The sequence below is a fragment of the Schistocerca nitens genome, chromosome 8 (assembly GCF_023898315.1).
Source record: "Schistocerca nitens isolate TAMUIC-IGC-003100 chromosome 8, iqSchNite1.1, whole genome shotgun sequence".
Classification (NCBI taxonomy): domain Eukaryota; kingdom Metazoa; phylum Arthropoda; class Insecta; order Orthoptera; family Acrididae; genus Schistocerca; species Schistocerca nitens.
The window spans coordinates 638,386,910-638,410,450 of record NC_064621.1 but is presented as its reverse complement, the minus strand read 5'-3'; the positions used below and the strand labels follow the sequence as shown (position 1 = coordinate 638,410,450).

The window sequence follows — 23,541 nt, the reverse complement described above, 5'->3', positions numbered from 1 at the left end:
TTTTACGTAAGAGTAGTGGTATCTTTCAAGAGTAAAGTTACTCGATGTAATCCCCCGCAGCAATGACCGCCTCCAATCTTGTCCTAAAGCGGTCGCACGGACACACTAAAACAGCGCTGTCCCTATTCGCGAATGGCGCTTCGACAGCGATGCTTAGAGATGCGACATTAGGGCGGCTGTTCTTATTGGTAACTCTTTCGACTACGATCGAAACGTAGTCGAAGGAATTCAAATCCGGGCCCTTTGGCGGCGAGAGCTCCTTCGACCAGAACGTGTCAACGTTATAAGAGAGTCATCTTTGAACTAAATGGCTCGTATGAAGTCCTTCTATGCCATCCGACGCATTGTTCGCTCGCAGACATTCAATACCGACGCCCGTTTCTTCACAGATCGCCACGCGTCCTCCGAAATCAGTGCCTCAGCCTTTTCTATGACTGCCGCAGTTGGTGACACGCGTTTCCTCGAATGAGGTTCCCTCGCCGGGTTAGCGGATCCTCGCCCACACTTCTCCGAAGCGTCAGACTTGGCCACAGTTTCGTAGACAGTCGATCTCGCGTGTACGAAGAATCGAGCTATCTCATTGGGCGAACGCCCAGCGGCAAGACTTTCGACAATCGCAGCTTTTCGGTTGTACTCCGCACTTTTCCCGCAACATCTCGGCCATTTTATGGTTCTGACTGTTTAGTAGATGCCTATGGCTTTCAAAAACGCCGTTCGCGACCTTCGGCGAACTACGATTCACACTGAAATTCGTCTGGATTTAGGCGCCGCACCCTGTACACCTTACAACAGTCTCTCATATGGACAGAAATGAGTTCTTTTTTGCTTGTAGACTCGATGAATTTGAGGTGATATTTGTGAAACTACCTTAAAAATCGATTTAGCAGGTGCTCCGAACTGTAACTGTATTAGCCCTGTCTCTGGTACTCGTATCGGCAACGAGTACGTCACACATTCTTCCGCCCGTCTACGTCACTGAAACAGACCACCGCTTTGTGTTATTTCCCACCTGCCTAGTTTACTGCAGAACACCTTGCTAGTTCTCACCACGACTCCCGCTCCTACCCCTCCCCCACCTCCACTGGCAGCACCCGCCCAACGCCGCGCGCCACGCCCACTTTTCGCAGCAGCCACGGCCGGATCATTTCCACACCACCGACGCCGCCGTCCGACCGAATCTGCTCCTCAATATCTGTGCGAGCGAGGAAGGAACAACGACCTGGCGCGCTGCAAATCTGCCGCTCAAGTGTTGGGCAAACAGCGGTTTACATTACGGAACGCTGCGAAAGGTTTTCCATCGGCTGCGCACTCCCCCCAAATTCACTCCCACTATCCGCATTGCTCAAACACAGCCCGCCCGCCGAGGTCTCACCTAGCCGTCAGATACCTCCAGAGAGAAAACGTTCCCGAGTCCGCTGCTCACCTCACTCCCTGGCGTCAGCTACGGATCGTGCCTGCGACCGAGCAGTAACTATGATACAATGCGGGGAAATAATGGTCTGTACAAATCGCGGTAGAATGGTGGTGTCGGTGGTTGCCGCTGTTGCTTTAGGACTGAAAACGCTGCGGTCAAAAGCGGCCGTGTCAAAACCTTAAATGATCCAATACCGGATGAAGTCAGTAATAGACCCTAATCGACTGGAGTGAAGGCACAGCTAAAAACCATCACTTCCCCTTTGAACGGGATGCTCAAACGGTTGAAAATTAAATTTTCTTCACCACTTTACGACAAATAATGAATAAACAGCGATCTACAGCTCGCGCTGTAACTGCTAAAATATCACATAACTGATATCGCAAACACACATTAAAATGTAATCGGTTACAAAATGGACATTGGGTCAGAAAACAGCGCACTGTCGATGGTCGGTTGTAATAAGCACAGTAGTGCGAGGTCTCCACTTAAATGACGGCGACTGAAACGACAGCGCCCAACACGCAGCGTAGCAGACAGTGTCTCCTCGCGACGACAGGGGCGAGAGCAAGTCGTCCAAAGCCGTCGGGAGCTGTTTAATTTCCCACAGTTTATAGATCTTATATTTAAGTCTCTTCCTTTTCTGCGATAATGATTGAATCACAAGAAATGGATTAAAATTTGTGCTACGGTCCAGACTCGAACCCGGGTCTTTTAGCTTGCTGGACAGAAATGCTAACCATTACACCACTACAGCACTATGGTTAACATTGCTGCACGATCTACAAGATCAGCTATGGTACAGGACTTGCCCGTTACGTCGAACGCTGCGGTGCTATTCCAGTGCCAGAGAGCCCTGGCAGTAGCGACAATGTAAGGGAAAATAAACAGAAGATATGAATTGAAGTTTGTGTTGGAGAGGACACTCAACTTGGGTAGTTCGTGCAGCAATGTTAACCACAGTGCCGTGGTGGTATAATAGTTAGCATTTCTCTCCAGCAAGCAAGAAGACCGCATCGCAAATTTTAATCCATTTCTTGTGCTTTAATCACTATTCCCGGAGTTTGTTCCCATACTCAGAAGACCAGTGTTAATGTCAGAGGGACACGAGGCAACACAGAGATCATCTGAAGGGGCAGAACAGCTGAAAGGTCTAAGTAGTCTGCTGCCATAGCAACAACATCGGCAGCTTCATTCGCGCACAGAGACCCACATAACGGCTCCATCATCAGAGAGCGAGTGCATTCGTTTTACTAAGGGGGTGGTATGTGTATAGCACACAGAGGCTCTGGAGGGTCAATCGGTACATAATTCGCAACTGAGAAGCCTCTTTCGTCGGATGCACTGGGTAGCCCGACAGAGGGCGAAACGTTCGGCAGTAAAATGTAAAATAAGAGGGCGGGCTAGAAGCCGATAGCTAAAATGTTTGTTGCCAATCAGAAGGCAGCATACGACACCATAGTCTGTCTCAGAGCCACCATTGTAGACGAAGGCGCTGCCTCCGTGTTGCGTGCGAAGTTGGAGAAACTTATAGCGATAGCTCGAATTTACAGTAGTGTCCTTGGGAAGCGAACCTTTCTCTGCCTCGTGATGACTGGGTGTTGTGTGCTGTCCTTACGTTCGTTAGGTTTAAGTAGTTCTACGTTCTAGGGGACTGATGACCATAGCTGTTAAGTCCCATAGTGCTCAGAGCCATTTGAACCATTTTTGAAGCGAATCAAGCCCAAGATTAACGCGGACCTCTGCAGGAAGGCAAGGCGGTGAAGGGCCCTTAGCCATCGAGAACATGACAGCTGAAGTAAGGTTAAGCTTCCGAAGCAGTATACGAAAGCGAGCTCCGGAAGGTTACGCTTACTCTGTATTCCCGGTCAAGGGAGTGACCAAACAAAGGACACATTGGATGGATGGGCAAAGCTGCAGACAACACCCACATCTGTTAAGGAGAACATCTCGCCGGCGTGATAGCGGCAGAATAGTAGTGGCACAAGTGCACCCTGCCTTCGCCCCCCCCCTTCCCCCGAAACTTCCCCCCCCCTCTCTCTCCCTCTCTCCAACCCCCTCCCCCCTCTCCCCCCCCCCCCACACACACATATTACAACAGTCGTCAGTTTCTTTTTCCCGCTTAAGCCCTACGATTTTCATCAACATATTTTGTCTAGAAAGGAGTTGATTAGATAATTTGGAACCAATGTTTCGTTTCTAGTCTCTCCAAGTCCCGAGTGTAGCCACTGGTCTTCTCCAGATGTCCCACGTCCGAATCTTGCTAACCGAAGGGGCCGGGTTCGATTCCCGGCCGGGTCAGAGATTTTCTCTTCTCGGGGACCGAGTGTTGTGTTCTTACATTCGTATCGTCATCACTGAAGCGGACGTCTAATGAAACACACTGTCGTATCGCCTTTCCACTACTGACGGCTGCATGGGCTCGAGCCGGAAGCCAATAAACAAATAAAAACAAAACAGTCTCCCAACCGCTCACTCCAGTGTTTGTCCAACTTGAATGAAAGTAAATAAACATTCAAACATGGATGTTATTTTTTTTAATAAATGTGGCTGGGCATCCCTCGCAAAGGAATGTGCCGAGAAACTAAACTGTTAAATTATACTAGCAAATAGTTGGGACATGAGTCATGATAACACAGAAAGAGTGACGAACTTTTCCACACTCGACTCGTTTCCAGAAATAGAACGCAGATGAGATTGTAGTACGAAATATTCGAAGATATGAAATTGATACTAAAAGAGTGGGGGAGGGGATCCACATTTTACCAATCAACGATAGCATATAAATAAAAGAACAACTTCCTGTATATTACGAATCTTTCATGTGTTGAAAACACCAGATAGACCTTCAGTTTTAGCATTCCTTAACTTGGGACTATCGACGAACGGTATCATTTCGTACGTCTGCTGTTGGTAACTTGGTGGCCGTCCGTCTGTGACACATATGGTCACTAAGTGCAAAAATCAACCTTCTATTATAATGTTATCCACGCTGCCTCGGCAGTGTACCGTAAATGCCACTGTGACGAGACAGTATGCTATTACAATAATGTATATTTTTTTTACATAGTAATTGCTAGAAATGTGTAACAGGTATATATATATATATATATATATATATATATATATATATATATATATATATATAGAGAGAGAGAGAGAGAGAGAGAGAGAGAGAGAGAGAGGAGGGGGGAGGGGTGGAGAGAGGGGGGATTGTGACTAAATGCAATCGTTTATTTGACGCCAAGGAGTGAAGCTTCCTTAAACTTTCCGTTCGGAAGTATGGATTGACCACGAGACTTGTTCAGAAGTTAGACGATTGTTAAAGGGCACGAAGGAAATAGAACGATTACGTCGAAAATGAATTTACTATACCACTGCACTCACTCATCGTCTGATAAAGGCTGCAAAAAATAAAGCGCTGTTCGAGTTGCTTTCCGTGTAGCTGCTCTTTCGAGTGAAGCCAGCAACATGAAAGGCAGAAGAGACAGGGAGACTGTGGGAGTGCACCCCTGGCTCGCTGTCCTCGTCTTTTTGCAGCGACTGGTGTCTACGTGTTACCCGGCGATCGTGCGCGCACCCCCTCCAGCACCCGCGACTTGGGAACAGTTAGTATGAATTATTTACACCACGGCCGCTTTTCCCTCTTCCTTTTTTTTTTTTTTGCATGAAATATGCCTCCGGCTGCAACGCCCCCCCCCCCCCCCCGCTCCCTCTCGCCGGCCAGTTCCCATCGCTGCGGAGGAGCAAACATCACACAATGCTGCCTGTCACGAAGCGACCGCATTAGCATACAGATAAATATTTATCGAACACTCGAGGCGACGCGGAAAAGGAAAAGGCAGAGGCAGCAATAATGACTCACCTGCTTGTGCATCTCGACGTTCAGCCCGTACGACATCTCGTAGTACTGAAACGAACAACAAAGCGTTTATTAGTGGTCGGCTAGGTGCCCATCAAGATAACACAGCCAACAGCCGGCCGGACCCTATAATATTATGCGTGTTGTTTAACGGCACCCGAACACGGCATGCCGTCCCGGCAGAACCGGTTCTCTCGCACTGAATGTGTGTGTGTGTGTGTGTGTGTGTGTGTGTGTGTGTGTGTGAAAAAAGAGAAGATGGTTGTGTGGAGTCCGGCCGGCAAGTTACAACTACTGTGTTCGCTCACACTCGCACACAAAACATGGAGACCGAGAGTCTGTCATCAATCATGTGTGCTGTAGAACGGCCTGTTACAAGAAGTGGACCGCCTGCGCGCTGCCGCCAACACGAGTTATCCACGCGGGCGGCTCTCTGGTGGACGCCTAAGACACGACCCAGCGGGGTGCGGGGGGCGGCAACGAAGCCGTCCGCTTTCTGGTATGCAAACGCTGCCTCGTCCTGCGTCTCATCGAGGTGTCTCTGTTGTGACGAGGCATCCACATTGTACGTCTATATTGCGCTTTCATCGAGTGAAGCGAGCAATGTGGGCTGACTTTGTCCACTACTTGGGTTCTACACGCCCCGATCACACGGCAGGTGTTGAGCACGATGACGCGCGACTGACGGAATGTTACCTCGGCATTCGCTCGAAATGGCTGAAGCAAATTACGGAAGAGCCACCTCAATTTACGGACTGTCGCTTCTGTTAGACGAAAAATGCGAGTGACACAGTAGCCGTCTCAGTAAAATATCTATCTGGAACGAGATATTCTTTCTTCGTTTTTGGAATTCGAGAAAATTGCGCACGAACTAGTTCAGCATTTCGTTCCGAGTCAGCAGTGACTTACAGCAAATCTATATTGCTACAAGGGTCAGACAATTGTCTGTACAACGAACGCGCGATTCTAGGAACATCTTTAAGTCATCCGGAACAGCGTACGTCTGGCTCCGAACACCAGTCGAGAAATTGGTGCGCCAAGGTCAGAATAAAGTACTGTGTTCCTGTGTTTTAGATGAAATTACTTTGTGCCGAGCGAGACGCTTGTCTGATTAAGTGGTTTAATGCGATTCGGTTGTTTTCCAAATGTACATTTCCTAAAACTTTTACACCGAGCATAAAATGTACAGAAACAAGACAAGTGTCGGAAATTACTAGTGTGACTAAGAACGACACCAGGTTGCAACCGATCGCCAAAGTAAAGGGATTCGCTCAAAATGACGAGAAAACCAGCGATAAAGATGGCACCCATCGCAGTAACAAGACGGAAACCGTTCGAGGAAGAATCGATTAACAAGATGAGGGAACACGTAGATCTCATCTCTTGCAGCGGGAGAGACAATTTAACAAGTAATGTAAACACGACAAAGTCAGTCGTATGCTTACGTATTACGAAGTAGAAAATTTAAGTACGCGTACGACACGTTGAATTATATCGTGGCACAGTGAGTTGTGATGGTTTATAATGCTTTGGCTTAACAGGCTTTTTCCCACCGTCACGAACAACGTGCACTTCTTCAATATCGATTGCCTTTCGTTTCATCAGGATGGTACCAAGAGACTAGTCTATCTCTTAAGAAGAAACAGTTCTACAGCCCACATGTGATGTCAGACAACAGCCAACTATCTAAGCAGATACGCATTAACAAAAACTAATTTAAATAAAACCAGACCCTCCAGAAACCATGCGAAAATGTATGCCCATATCCGAAACCGCAAACCAAAGCCGCCAGGCGGAGCATACAGAAAGAGTGTCGAAAGCGACAGGCACAGCTATAGAAGCGGTTGCAGCTATTCTACTTCTCATGCGGAGCTACGAGGCAGCGCAAGCGGATTTGAGCGTAACTGCGCTAGCTGTAGCGCCATGCAAAGCAGCCGACTCTCGCCCAACACGGCGGCCGTAAAGCACGACAATTAGCCTCCGACCGGCGGGAGACACGCTACAAATTGAACCGGGCGCGGGAAAACAGCAGGGCTGTTTGTGAGCTTTTGCATGGCGCGAAGGACGGCCGGAATATTAACGCGCGTTTCTTTTGGCTCCCAAGCCAAGACGTATCCTTTTTGTTTGCAGTGCTGCTCACAGCCGTCGAGGAATAAAATAAACAACAGAGGGAGACAGATGCACTGCCGGGGCGATACAAACACACACACAGTTAACAAGCTGAAGGAATAAGAAAAGGAAAAAAGCTGCTGTACAAGGAATTTCTCAGTAGGCCAAGTGCTGCCTCGTGTGAGAGCAGGAAACAAAGATTAGATAGCGATTCAGCGAGGAATGGTGAGCTGAAATTTGCGGTGCCCGAGTAGAAGAAACAAGATTAGGGTGAAACAGTGAACATAAAAACCACGAATTCTGCTGCTGGTGTGGAGTAAATGGGAGCGACCTGGACGAAGCAGGCGGAGGGCCTCGTACCGCCGGGTGGCACGAAAAAAATGATCGGGTAATTTTAATAAAGGCTTAATAGCGTTTGACGAGTAATTACCAGGTAGTTAGTTTCCCGATTAATTTCTCGAGGTCGGCGGTGGTGTAATTAGAGGGTTGGGCTGCGGTGGCATCGCCTTCGTCCCCCACTTTGAGGCGCTCCTCCTCCCTACACCGCGCCCGGACTCCTCACTCCGTTACCCAACATGGACGTGTCGAGTGCTGCTTCACGGTCTGCTGCACACAGAGCAGAAGCTGACAGCTCGCCGCTTTTGTTTATTTCTTTATTCCAGGAAAGGAGACTCAGGGGTCAAATCTAGTCACGAGTCCCAGCAGTCTACGAGCTGTTACTCGTGAAGTGGGGCAACCCAAGGAAGGAGGAGACCCGACTGTGTGTATCACGTCCGATTGATCCCGCCATCCGAATCGTCTGTCCTTAATCTAAACCGCAGTGTCTGCTAATGGATTTCTAAACATACGATTAACCCACTGAGCTGCTGGTAGAATCCTTCACACGACCAGTTTCGGTCGTCTAACCGTCATCAGGTTCACAGAAGTATTCACAGCATCGTGTTAGGTGAAATATAAAATTATTGGCAGGTGAAGAAGCCACGAATTACATACTGTTATAGATTCACGACGTAATTTACGATACACCGTGTACAATTCGAGGTTTAGACTGGAATTGGTTGTCTAAAGAAGGAATTTTAACAGCAGCTAAAGGCGGGAATACATTTTTCCAAATATGAGAGTCGCCATGGTGAACTACTAAAACAACAAGCAAGTGAGTCGTATTTCAAGCCACATTTTGATGTTCTTCAGTGCGTCGAAGGGGTTCTAAAACTTATGGACACTGAATTGATACGAGTTAACAGAACAGCATATCCGAGAATTCGGGGAAGTTCTGTAATGCGTGTTGTAAGACTGAGCGAACCACTGGGACCCAATTCGATGGTTACGTCGCGTGCGTGGTTAACACGTCAGAAAATTTCTTAGACCATTCTAAGCCTCCATGCCTATTACATTTTTTACTCGCTCCTGTGAACGGGAACGCGTTATGCAGATCTCGGTGCCTCTCGCATCCATCTAGAAACGATAACCTGAAGATGCCTCAATAAGACGAAACGCGTCGCTGAAAAATAAAAAAAAAATAAAATTGCAACCAAGACAGTTTTTAACCAATACTGTTAAGCACTGGTTTGCTGTTATGCCACATATGTGCCAGCTTGATCTACAGGACGTTTCTACGTTTTTTATCACTTATTTCTTCCACCTCTTCCAGTGATTCGTGTGGCGTTCAGCACTGGAGTCGTCGGAGCCTTTACGTTTTTACGCATGAACGATAAAACGAAAAAAAGGGATCAGTTTTACTATTCCACATCCGTGCCAAACGGTCCTTTATACTCGTCACGCGTTTCCGACATGTCCAGTTAGTGGTCTCGATTGTGAGCGAGGTGGCCCATCCGCTACCAGCACTTTGCAGGGTTACACGACCGACAGACGCGAGTCAGTAGTATTTGCAAAACGAAAGCGTAATGAAAGAACAGTGTGGAGAGAGAGAGAGAGAGAGAGAGAGAGAGAGAGAGAGAGAGAGAGAGACAGGACTTGTACAGCACTGGAGATGACTATCTACGGATCTGTAACCCAAGACCCGAGTCCCCGAGAAGAAGCGGCAAGAGCTGCCGCCTTGGAAGAGCAAGGTCTACTCAAAACAGCCCCGAGGAGCAGCACGAAGTGTTAAAAGCAGGCGCCAAGCCCCCAACACCAGGCGGTTCCCGGCATGCATCACATACCCCTCCGGCGTGGTTAGTTTACGTCCTCCACTCACCATCACGTAATGCCTTTGCATTTCTGTTTTCTCCGCGGCTAATTTGTCACACTCCAATTTCACACTGAAAGTAAAGCAACGCAGCCACCAGGGCAGGCATGAGAAACAAAAAAAAGGAAACTGGCCATGCTGGTGTTTTCTTTGTGTGTTAGAGCGGGTGGGTACACAGGAGAAAAGACAAACAAGCGAGGCATGCAGCTGCGGTACACGCACGTCAACAGCTCGGCGACAAGAAAACAGGGCTCTGAAAACCGCGGCGGCGGCGGCGGAGGCTGCTATGGTCCATAGGCTGGGGCAGCCCACGCGCCATGTTGTCTCGTCAATATTTATGCTGCCGGCCGCAAACACGAAACGCAGCAAGTGGGCCACCAACTGTATTTCTCCTTCTGCATACAGCTTTCGCTGCTGACACGGCACGCGGGGTAAGGTACTCTTTAGCGAGGGGGAACAGCGACCGTTAGAAATTGAAATGGTACACGAGCTACAAGTCGCATACAACAACAAGTTTTATGCGACTTGTAGCTGGTCTACCATTTTAAAATTAAGGTAATCCTTGTTTAGTCCTGGGCCGATACGTGGTCGGCCGCACGGTAAAATATGAGGGTTTACACCAAGAAGGCAATGTTCTGGACTTTGTGTAAAGCAAAAAGCTGGCTACGCAGACGGAAGAGACAAGAAAAATAGAACAAGGAAGCTGGGAAAAATTTTCTGAAATGGAGCATGATCTACACCGACAACAAACTAAGGCCCATGAGATGCTGAAATAATAAAGATGAAACAAAGATGGCTCAAGTTAAGCCTATTTTAGAAAGTAAGTCACTAGTTACTTCCATATCCAAAGTTTATGGACAGGTGATTAGGAAAATGTGAAAAATGCTGTGACTGACGAGCTTGTTGATCTATCAAAGGAAGAACTAAAGGCTGTGTTAATGCACCCCAAGGGAAGACTAGCTCCCTTGCGGAATTATTATTAAATATGCTTCATAACAAACAATTGAAAGTACGAATATAGACAACAAAATGGAAGCAAAACATCCAAGTCCGTTTACGCGAAACCATCTCTCAAGGAGTCAGCCAAGTGTGTCCTTGATCACCCACATTAATACACACAGACGACGGCGTAGAGGCACGGCAGAATGAAGTAGTGCACCGTTATAAGCTTAACAATGAACTTATAAATACACTCCTATTTGCAGATGATCAAATAATATTAGCAGACTCTGGAGATAAATTAGAGAGGGCAGTATGGTCATTATACGAAGTAGTAAATGATTATAATATGACAATATATAAGAAAACTAAGATAGTGGCACTTCACGGTAAGCAGTATTTCAGAGCAAAAGTAACAATTTACGGTAGACCACTTGGACAAATGAATTCACTTAAATATGTGGTATGTGAGATTTCGTATTACATCAAATGACCAAGAACAAAAATTGCAAAAATTTAATCAGTTGGTAATTAGTATATAAATCCCACATTCCTCGGAAAGTTGGTGAAGAGACATTACTACAATTTTATAATCTGATAGCAATCCCCAGTCAACGGAGAACTGAAACAGCAGAGATGGTAGTCCTAAGATCACTAGGCTGGTTACAAACTCATAGGTCAATGAATAGTGGAAACAGGGATCAACTGAGCGTCAAAAGCACACATCTGTAAACAGAGGAGCAAAGAATGAAATGGCACGAATACATTCAAAGAATGCCATATGAACGAACACCATCATTAACATACGAAAGTAGACCTTAAGGTAAAAGAAACAGATTTCCACATCAGCTGCAGGGTACCTGAAATTGGAACAGGCAAGGATGCCTAAAGCAAAACTGGATATTAAGATTACGATTGGTGGAAGATGGACAACAGGAAACAGTAGGAGGGACGATGGGAAGAGGCAGGAATGTCGTGTCAGCGTGCTGGTAGTGATTATCAGCCCCAAGACAGATGGGTCTGAAGAATATATGACGCAGGATTCTATAACGGCGCCACAAACTGCGTAAGGGACATTACTTGCAACGTTTAAGCTTCTGATAACTACACGTTCACCTCCGTCTTTGGCCGAAATGGATCCCGTAACATGACAGTGTAAAATGGTCCAAGATGTTCAAAATTCTGAAAAAAATAGCGGTAAGCTTTAGGGAGAGAAGGGTTATATACAGTAAGTACAACAGCCATTAGAGACTAATAAGAGTGGACGACCAAGAACGAAGTGCTCGGATTAAAAAGGGTGTAAGACAGGGATGTGCCTTTCGCTCCCTACTGTTCAATCTGCACATCGAAGAGAGAACGATGGCAATAAAAGAAAGGTTCAGGAGTGAGATTAAAATTCAGTGTGAAAGGATAAAAATGATACGATTCACTGATGACATGGCTATCCTGAGCGAAAGAGAAGAATTACATGATCTGATGAGTGGAATGAACAGTCTAATGAGTACAGAATAAGGATTGAGAGTAAATATAAGATAGACGAAAGTAATGACAAATAACGGAAATGAGAACAGCGAGAAACGTAATATCAGGGTTGGTGAGAACTAAGTAGATGAAGTTAAGGAATTCTACTACATAAGAGCAAAATAACCAATGACTGACGGGGCAAGGAGGACTAGCACTGTCAAAAAGGGTATTCCTGGCCAAGAGAAGTCTATTAGTATCAAACATAGGCCTGAATTTGAGGAAGTAATTTCTGAGAACGTACGTTTGGACCACAGAATTATATGGTAGCGAGACACGGATTGTGGGAAAACCGCAACAGAAGATAATCGGAGCGTTTGAAATGTGGTGCTATAGTCGAATGTTGAAAATTAGGTGGACTGATAAGGTAAGGATTGAGGAGGTTCCGCGCAGAATGGGAGAGGAAAGGTGCATGTGGAGAAGGGTCAGGACGATAGGACATCTGTTAAGACGTCAGGGAATGACTTCCCTGGTACTACAGGGAGCTGTGAAAGAAGACAGAGATTTGAGTACATCCAGGAAATAACTGAGGACGTAGGTTGTTGTAAGTGCTACTCTTAAGATGAAGAGGTTGGCAGAAGAGAGGAATTAGATGACTGATGTGCGTGTACTTGCTGCTGGCAGGCGCCCCAGGAAGACGGCCGCCACGCCCGCTGCCGCCGCCGCCGCCGCCGCGCCACAACACACACACACAGAAGCAGCGGACTCACCATGACGTAGTGGCGCTGGATCTCGATCTTCTCGCTCGCCAGCTTCTCGCACTCCAGCTTAAGGCTGCAGGTCATGAAACACAACGTTTAACATTACATCCAGTCTCTGCGCTGCTGGCCCGTCGTCGCTGTGGAGAAATCGGCAGAGCAAAATAGGCGTCACATACGGCGGCAGAGCGGCAGAGCGGCCAGCTTCCAACCTCCCTTGTATCGTCGCGTGCCTTTCGTCTGGAGCGTCATGGCGGACAAAGACTGCTCGTGGCGTGTGCCGTTAACGCGAATATCCTCTCCGTTGCCATTGCACATTCAACTATGTTACAAGCGAAATTTTGCCTGTACGTTCAATAGGCCGATAGAGGACAAATCCTGTGCGATGCTGAGTCCAATAATATGTTTTTACGGAGGCTGCGAAACACGAAGAACAATCTGTACGTGCAGTAGAGACTGGACAAGAATACCGCACGAATGTAGACGAAGATGACAGCACAGGTCTTTCTCACAAGGGAACCTCCCCATCGCACCCCCCTCAGATTTAGTTATAAGTTGGCACAGGGATAGGCCTTGAAAAACTGAACACAGATCAATCGAGAAAACAGGAAGAAGTTGTGTGGAACTATAAAAAAAATAAGCAAAATACACAAACTGAGTAGTCCATGCGCAAGGTAGGCAACATCTAGGAGAGGGTCAGCTTACGAGCGCCGTGGTCCCGTGGTTAGCGTGAGCAGCTGCGGAACGAGAGGTCTTTGGTTCAAATCTTCTCTCGAGTGAAAAGTTTAATTTTTTATTTTCAGACAATTATTAAAGTTCAGGCACTCACACATAATCAACTTCGGTCTCCAAAATTCCAGGACATGTTTAGATTTGCTTGGACATATGCAGGATTTGACGGTCTACACACGGAAACATTTGAAAACGTAAAAAACATATGTTTTGACAGAGCACAGGGAAAACTGTGCGACTGTAAAACTGTTGTATTCATTTGTTGCAGTTTATGTGACAAACTCTTATGTTTTCATCACTTTTTTGGGAGTGATTATCACATCCACAAGAAAACCTAAATCGGGCAAGGTAGAAGAATCTTTTTACCCATTCGCCAAGTGTGCAAGTTAGGTGGGTCGACACCATATTCCTGTCATGTGGCGCACATGCCGTCACCAGTGTCGTGTACAATATATCAGACGTGTTTTCCTGTGGAGGAATCGGTTGACCTATGACCTTGCGTTCAAATGTTTTCGGTTCCTATTGGAGAGGCACGTCCTTTAGTCTACTAATCGCACGGTTTTGCGGTGCGGTCGCAAAGCACAGACACTAAACTTATTACAGTGAACAGAGACGTCAATGAATGGACAGATCGTAACTTCGCGAAAATAAAGAAAGTAAAATTTTCACTCGAGGGAGGACTCGAACCAAGGACCTTTCGTTCCGCATTTGCTCACTCTAACCACGGGACCACGGCGCTCCTCAACTCACATTGTCTTTGATGTTGCATATGTTGCACATGGACGACTCAGTTTGTATATTTTGTTCATTTTTTCATAGTTCCACACAACTTCTTCCTGTTTTCTCGATTGATCTGTGTTCAGTTTTTCAAGGCCTATCCACTGCGTCACTTTATAACTAAATCTGAGGGGGGTGCGATGGGGAGGTTCCCTTCTCAGTGGCTGCTGGACATATTGACTGTTGTTCCTGTTTTGCTGTCACTATCAATAAATACATCTTGAACTGAATTTCACAGCAAAACTGTTTATCGCCACTTCATCCAGTATATGCACACAAAATTAGATTTGAAACAAAATTTTGTTTGTTTACGACAACCAAAGCTGTTTGCCTGTAGCGAATGAAATACATGTGAAATGCCCGATGAAGTATTTGTTTGGATTTACACTACATACACATTATAACAATGAAATTGAATATATCTCCCGAAACGCTAGAGGAAAAGCACCTGACGATTCCCAGAGCACACGAGCATCTGATATGTACTTGTTCGTGCCCGAACGCCATTCTGCGCTGCAAAAGAAACGTGGAAGGTTACTGTTAACTTCCAATGCGACTTCCATGCGACCGTACACTCGTTGAATTCCGCAATTTTTTCTACTTTTTCCGTTTCAATATTCCAAACTGAGCCGCACCGAATCCACACAGAATCCGGTTGGAGGACACCGGTCTGCCGCCGTATGTGGGTGAAATTGGCGGAAGTTTCTGCTAATGCCCAGTCGTAGTCTTTCAGTTCTCCAGGAGCACCCACCGCCCACACAGCGAACGCCGGCTCGCTGCGCATCGGGGACGGAAATAGTCAAGGAACGAGGAAAGGGATGTTACAGTGCTCCTCTGAATGTGCCGCCAATTTGCCTTGTATAGTTGAAAATCGTGAAAGTGGCGTGTTACGTCTATTCTGACGGCAGTTTCTCAGAGAGATTAGGGAGGGCAGCCGCACATAACTAATCAGAGATGGGATCAGGCTTCCAGAACGCGATCTGCGTCGTACGTTCCGAAGGTGAAAGTCAGTATCGAACGTGGATAACAGCAGGGACGTGGGGAAAAAATATCACCGATGACTGTGTACAATTCGTGTGGGAGTTATGATGATGGTATAGAAAAAGAAATGGAGTAAGGCGTCAAACCAGTTTTTCAACCAAAGAATACAAAAAAAAATTGTTATTTCTGTGTTTCAGAAGCAAAGTTTGTTAAGCCTGTACATTGCTGAAAACGGACTGTCCTGCGAATGATATGTCGTTGTCAACCTAGTTGAAAGGCTTTCAGTATCAAGCATCTGGAAGCCAGTAACACTGAGTAGATCGCAGAGGCGGTTCATAAATGACACGTGTCTAACTGCTCTCGAACTAAACTCATCACATCGATTAAGCATGTATATCCTAGATGAGATGCCTAACTTTCATCTCAAATAACTTCTTGACACGTTAGAGAAATTTGTTATGTCTCTTCACTGAGACAAGTAATCACCAACAGCTTATGAATGAAGAGCAACTCGTGTTTGTAACTTGGTTAATCAGTAAGGTACAAGCACACACTTTTGTAAGTGGACCTATGGCTTTTTATTGGCCCAGAATAACACATCTGCACGAAATAAAAATCAGCGACTTATTTGCTTTCTTAGGTCTAACAAGTTACGGAATAAAAATACATCGTGTTGCTGTTTGAATGACGTGTCACCCGGAAGATTACACTGTACATCAAGAGTAGCGTAAACATCACATATTGCTTGCCCAGGCGGCTCTAGTTCCCGATCACTGTGGAGTAATTTTCTGTGCAAGGCACCTTTCGAAAGACATTCTACGTATTTTTGTTAAGTAATTCTTGTCAGACTCACAAGAGTGTTATTTCACGGAATGTATCTCGTGCAGATGTGCTACTCTGGTGCAGAGAAGTACTACAGTACTATCTATGAAGTCCTTGCTCACTATTCGCCTAGGTTAAAAATACCATTTATCTTTAACTAAGCAAAAGCTATGTACGTTGAAAAAGTTACGCGCTTTTACTCTTATATAATGCACTACGAAGATATTTATCTTGGTGGAACAGGTATCTAAACAATAGGCGCGATGAATTTTATTTCGGATGTTTATTTACATAATACTAAAATGTTATGGAAGCTTGTCAAGATGTCAGTCTGAGATAAATTCACGACAACTGAATTATTATTGTAATTTTTTAAATTAGAGTCTAACTGCACTGACTTCGCAAATGTCACGGAATAGGCAAGTAATATCGCGTAGGGCCGCTCCGGTTTCTACGGAATGCGGTGAGACGCCACGGAAGCGAGTCTCCAAGTCCCTGGTACTCCTCTGGAAGCAGCCGACACCAAATCGTTTGCAGAGCGGCAGCCAATTCTGATCCGATCGTCGGTGTAGGGCCCACGGCACGGGGCCCGCCTTCCACGACATCCCAGATACGCTCGATGAGGTTCATGTCTGAGTTCCCGAGTGGACCTCCGCCGCATGCTCCTGGACCCATTCCCGGGCGGCGCGTTAGCATCTTGAAACGCCGCAGGACCGTCAGCGTGTTGGAAGCACAAAGATGGGTGGAGATGGTCCCCGAAACGCTCACAATACCGCGGACCATTCAAAGTCCCTTCCAGAACAACTAGGGGTCCACGAAAATTAAACTCAGACCGTAACAGACGCACCACCGTCTCGGACCACACCTTACTGGCAGGCGGGATCCATAGATTCGTGTGGTCTGCGCCACACACTGTGCTTCCGACCAGCACGGTGCAGTTGAAAGCATGATACGTCCGACCAAATGACGTTACGCCATTGTTCCACTGTCCATCCATATTGACTGGTGACGCGCGCAAGCCGCTGTGTTCGATAACTGGGTTAACAGTGACACCCGTGCGCAGCGCCGGCTATTCACATTCCAAAGGATTGCCCACGTCCTCTGTTGAACTGAACCGTGATTTGTTGCACTGTTGCCCTTCTGTCACTACTGACGATCCAACTCAGACGTCGCCGGTCGCGGTCTTCGAGGGCGGCTGGACGGCGGGTACTTCGCCTGTTGTGGACTGTGACATTCCCCTTCAACCATTCATCATACACCGCGGGCCTAATTCCTGAACATCTTCCGAAATCAAAATTCCGATCCGTGCGGCACCGACGACCACAGCACGTTCGAACGGCGTCAGCTCACGTCGACGTGGCATGCCACACAAATCATTTGCAGGAACTCTTCTCAAAAGGTCTCCTAAAGAAGTTCAGCTGGCGCAGGTGGCGTGGGGTACGCCATGACATTTGCCAAGTCAGTGTAAAGTGGGTATCGTATACACTATGTTATTTGTCCTATGTTTCACATTAGTTATTTACGAGCAAACATGGCTCGTCTTATTTGTTTTGACAGATCTGAAGATGTACAAATCATTTACCACTGTACAGGCAAATGCGGCAGTAGACCGTAGTGACAACATCGCAATTACTGGAAATGTTAACTGTGTGACGACGTTTCCTTTCCAACAAGCGAAACCCCCCTCAGAGTTAGTGGTAAGAGGGTCCAATGGACAGCCTGTCAAAAACTGGACACATGTAACACATGAAAAGTGGGAAGAAGTTGTACTGGACTGCGAAAAACAAGCAAAATTCAAACAGTGAACAAACTAAGAATAAAACAGCGAGGTGTAAGGTATGTACCTATAAAGACAGTTGATTCTACACTAGTACTAAATTAGCAGCCGAAAGGGAATGGGAACCACAAAGTTTGGTGACAAGGTGACAAGTCATCAACCGAATCATCTACCGTAAAACACGACATTAGTGACAGTACGCGTGTCATATGATAGTAATCTCTAACCGACGCACCTATTATGTACGACCGGCAGGTGAGAGAGAGATGCCTCCTTGACCGATACGTGTGTTCGTGTGAATGTGAATGATCTCTCCCAAGGAAATGACGCAGAGATAATAGTTTGTCACGTAAACTGCAACAAATGAACGCAATCGTTCCTCAATCGCACAGTTTCTCTGTGCTCTGTCAAAACACATGTTTTTAAGAAGTTGCTTTGTGCTTTGGAAGTCTTGACTGTTGAACTCCTTTGTTGTAACGTAGTTCACACCTCTTTGTTGTTTTCATCTCTGCTAGGCGTCTGTGTGGTACCTCGCCTGCTCTGACTATTCGTCACATTTACTTGCGACGGTAACGTGTTCCTACCACGTGATTCATATTCTATAACCTATGTATAGTATGACAACTGCAAAGACTACAGAAAGAGAAACATTTCAGTGACCAGACAGACAGTACATAATGGTGTGGAAAAAAAATGAATTGTACGAGTGAGTTTTGAACACCGATTCGACTGCTTGGCAGTCCGACACCGTGACCACCTATTCACGACGCCGTTGCTGTTTCACGCTGCTCTTTATTACACTTCTGTTCTCGGACCGTTCACTGGTTCTATTTTGCTTTTTTTCCTGTTTCGCTTTTTCCTTCCTGTTTTCATGCTTGATCTGTGTTCAGTTTTTGACGGGCTATCCCTCGGTCCATCTTACCATTACATCTGAGGGGGGTGCGATGGGGGGGGGGGTTGCCTTGTAAGAAGGGTGCGACAGAGGAACATATGTGTGTGTGTGGGGGGGGGGGGTCACGCTAGACGAGTTTCGTCTTGTCTGGCGGCTCAGAGGCGGCAGAAGGAGAGGGAGGCAGGGAGCGCCACAGAGGCGGCAGGGGGGCAGCGAGCCGTGGGGGGCTTTGAAGGCGAGCCCTCCAGGTGGGGGGCCCTCGCACTCCGGTGAGCAGCGGGCAGCAGCCCGTGCCGAGGCAGCTGACACGTTCACGGCATTATCAGAGGCCTACCGCGTACAGGTGGCTACACGAAAACATTTCCTTTTGGGCACTATTTCCAATTCCGGTTCTACAGCCACGTTTCGAGTAAATCGTTATAATGCAATTGTAATTAATTACACTGCGTGCTGTAGCGCTTGTCGAGATCATCACAGGCAACATCTGGCCGCACGGCTAACACCAGCCGACGCCTTTTACACGTCGAACCAGCGTTACCTCCGAAACACCACCAGCCCAACTCAACATTGACCATATTACGATCGCTTTGTGAAAAATATGGTGTCTGCGACGAAATTTGTCAACAGCTATGCCGGGCCTCGAATATGAGGCTAATGTTGGACTGGTTTATCATTTAAAGTGGCGTCGGCGATATCGCTCTGTGGTAACATGTTGCTTATGATCCTCTCGAAGTGTATTACGACACGCAATGCGTCTGATTACCACAAGACGATTAATCACTCGAAAATGGCTAAAGGGTCGAAATTGCAACAACGTTCAAAAGAAAATAACCGTCGGACGGCGGAAGTGTTACGATTTGGACTGCGGAAACACTGCTTCGGCTCCTGACAGCAGTAGCGGCCGCGAAGGCGACTGCGCCATCTCAGCGCGAGTCCTTCAAATTTACTACCTGTGGGGACCACGGCCTCCAGATGCTTAATAAACGTCAACTCGGTCGGTTGTACGCTGTAATGTGACGTTCATTTAATTGTCCGACTAGCTAATTTCGACTAAGCGTCATTGTCAACCAAATTTTTAACATCTGTATTTGACGTCTTTTTTCAAATCACTAATTATAAGTAAAAATTAGCCATATTCCGACACTTTACGAAGTACTTGTATGCTCAGCAAAGTCAGAATACTATCTTAAAAGGTATCACTGTAGTGTGGATACTTTCGTAAAATGACTGAATATGGCTATGGCTCTCAGCACTATGGGACTCAAGATCTGAGGTCATCAGTCCCCTAGAACTTAGAACTACTTAAACCTAACTAACCTAAGGACATCACACACATCCATGCCCGAGGCAGGATTCGAACCTGCGACCGTAGCGGTCCCGCGGTTCCAGAAAATATGGCTACTTTTTAATTATAATTGGAGTGATTTGAAAGACACATCAAATACACACGCTGCAAATGTGCTTGACCATGACCCTTAGTCGAAATTGGCTAATCGCACGATTAAACGAACATCGCATTACAGCCTACTATAGACCATGTTTACGTTTATTGAAGACACGTCGCGCACGTGCCACAGACCTCTGTTACGAGCCAAAATATGTGATAACGCTGACAACAGTTCTTTGGCTTTCACAGCAGATTATGTCTTACTGCAAGGAAACTTCCATTCTCCTTGCCCCACACGACAACACTCAATGTCCAGATTTCAGCAGTCTCGTGTCTTCCCCAGCGTTTCTCCACCAGAGCAACTAACAATCGGTAGGCCTAACCCTAGCCTGACGGACACTGCTCACTGGAGTGCGAGCGCGCAGCTAATGACATTCCTGAAAGCTGTAAAAAAGAAGTCAGTCATTCATTAATGCGACCGCCACATCTTCCACACCAGTGTCCTGCCTGCCTGCTTCGTTATGTGCTCGAGATCCATATTTTACGGAAACAACTTTTATGTTTATCAGTGAATAAACTCACGTTTAACCACGGATTATCTGCACATTGTGTTCCGTTTCTTGTCACAGCCGTATTGCATGTAGGGTCTGATGATAAAAATATTGCCACAAAACGAAGCAAGACATACTTACGTCGTGTCACCTTCTCACTTCTTTCTATGATAAACAGAAACATATCAAAGTGTATTTTAAATAGAGTGGGGGAAGTAGAGCTTTGATGACGGGTCGTGAGTCGTGCTTTGGTAGCTCGGTTGGATAAGCCGGCACGGTAGCTCAGCGTGTTCGGTCAGAGAGCTGGTTGGCCTCTGCAATAAAAAACTGAGTGAAAGGACCAACAACGAACTTGAACGGCTGCTACGTGACGTCCGCAACGACTAAACCCAAAAAAAAGTTGGTAGAGCACTAGCCCGCGAAAGGCAAATGTATCGGTCCGGCACACAGTTTTTACCGGCCAGGATATTAGCGGACACTCCACTGCAGAGAGAAAATTTCATTTTGTATTTAAAATAGTTCACGCGTTATGGTAATAAAAAGTTACGATAAGAGTACTTCACTCAAACAAATAGGCACACTCTTATTTCAGTCTCAGTTACTACTCGTGACGCAATTACTACATTTAATACGACCCGAAACTAAGAATGTGGGATAGGTAGTGAAGATGACACGACGTCTGCAGACTGTGAAAGAGATGTTTCTGTAAAGATAACCTTAAGTTCGACCAAGTGAAGTGTGTGACTCTGGAATGATGGGTGCGGAATACGCCAAGCCGATGCCGTCTCTCCACTTTTAAACATTTGTCTTCACTAACTGAGTGGTTTCGTCTAGTTACCTCCCGGACACGAAACAGCGCCACCCGCAAAACGCACACTTCGCTTGGTCACGGTATACAGCAACAGAGTCTACCTGTCGTCGTATGACTGTTTAGCATCAAGTGCAAATACATAGTAATTCAATTGTGATCAACAAACAGAACAAAATTAGTAATTTGGTTTCACTTAGCTGAAACAGAAAAAATGACAACAATGTTCATACACCAACGGGCATACACTGTCAAAAGCAAAATGCAATCAGTTAGGTTCATGAATGAGAAAATGTTATAAACATTTAAGCACAGTTTTCGTTGCAGAGCACAATAGTCGCAAATAGAACAGAAGTCTGTAAAAATAGCGTGAAACATACCACGTTCACTCAATCAAATACTTAAGGGAAAGTATTTCTTTGAGATTTTACAAGTCTTAATAGAAGAGACTTCTACTCTTGACAAATAGTGGAAATTATTGCTTTTCATTGAACAGTAAGAGTGCCTTTTACAGGCTACAAAATATTACATTTCCGTAGTTCTTTGGAAAGTTTTAATTAAGAAACATTAGAAACAACTTCCTCTTTATTCTTAATATGCTACAGATAATAACTAATATTGCGTCAAGATATTAACCGCATTAAGAGTCTTTTCTTTATGGCTACAACTGTTCAGATACGCGAATCTAATTCCTGCGAGAAGTATAAGCGTGAGAAAGTACAGCTGGACTGTACGTGTTAACGGGAGCTGCTATACTCACTTGTGGTACTGGGCTTGCAGGAAGTTGAATTCTTCCTTTATCCTGTCGCATGACTCTGCGACAGTGAACTTGAAGGGCTGCGCCGGTTGAGGCGGCCCCTGCAACAAAAGAAAGCCGTCCTCAGTTTCTTCCTCAACCTCCCTTCGATTTTTGTAGCGAGGACAATCAAGTGGGGGAAAAAAAAATAGTGGAGTGTGGCTGAAGTCAGAGTCGTTGTCGACTGTTGCAAATACATCACTCTTTCATCTGCGGTATTTCAGAAACGAGCAAACATGTTTTGACTTAGTCATCCTGATCATAGAAGTCGTTAGTTTCGATCAATTATTTGAAATGACACCGAAATAACTAATATTGCCTCATATCTGAACACAGTAATCTGAGGTAGTGCAGTGATCGACACGGCACCTTTCGTAGCATTAATATCGACGCTAAAATGTATTTGATTATATTCGTCCTGTTCGTATTTTACTTCCACGACCTAGCTTCACGCTTTTCAGGGTCACAGGTCCATCGTCATCAAACATTATCTCGTTGTCAGCATTAAATTCAGCCACCTATCAGTCTTCAGCGACATATGGTTTATGATTAAACCAAATTTGTAACACATTTTTATATTTCCGTTTATTTTAAGTTATCATCAAGTACCGTCATAAATAATTGCTACACCTCCTCACGTAAATACTGCAACTGAATTCTCTTAAACGGTATGTATTACAACGTACTCATTGTCTACAATATTTTTAATTCCATCGAGACAGTAAAACCGATCGAAGCCAGTTTTATCCACAAATGGTTATTGGTACAGTGGTGACTCCGCCGTGGCGACAGGTCAATTAGTAAAATACTAAAATGGATCAGTTATTGTTATGGGATTTCAGTTATTCGTGTCAGAACAACACAGAGCTGCAAGTATGACGAATCTATTTGAACAGAGGCAAACTTGGGAAGACTAAGTCGACTTTGCAATAACAAACGAAGTGATTCTCGTTTGGATGACACGAGGGGAATCTGGAAGAAAGACTGGGGACCGAAAGCCACTACAATGGAAGGAGCTTACTTTCTGGACCCTACATCTGGTTACGTTCCAACACCGTTCCTTTGTTCATAGCGTTCGCTCGGTCGAAAGAAAAAGTGATACGAATTGTTTGATAATAGATCTACATACAGACGGCAGCGACTTCTTTGATAATAGCGAACTGTTAGTTCTGTTTGTTTTCGTGTAACTGAAAGCGGTCCGTATAGATTTGCTAACTCGTACCATCTTATTGTGTAAGAACAGTATCGGGTTCCTTGGTAAGAACTTACATTTCCGCGAGGTGATTT

The 23,541-nt window shown here is 45.8% G+C and overlaps 1 protein-coding gene across 5 annotated transcripts in view; it reads right to left on the bottom strand.

Annotated features, from left to right (window-relative positions):
- The window catches only part of LOC126198482 (transducin-like enhancer protein 4), a 510,722-nt gene that overhangs the window by 377,207 nt on the left and 109,974 nt on the right, over window positions 1–23,541 (bottom strand). For 4 of the 5 annotated variants that reach the window (XM_049934844.1, XM_049934845.1, XM_049934846.1 and 1 more), the window contains exons 2-4: window positions 22,219–22,316; window positions 12,744–12,807; window positions 5,280–5,324 (exon numbers count right to left, since the gene is read on the bottom strand). In XM_049934844.1, coding sequence (XP_049790801.1) covers window positions 5,280–5,324; window positions 12,744–12,807; window positions 22,219–22,316 — 207 coding nt within the window. The remainder of the gene's footprint in view (window positions 1–5,279; window positions 5,325–12,743; window positions 12,808–22,218; window positions 22,317–23,541) is intronic. The other variant, XM_049934848.1, reaches the window with a different exon arrangement.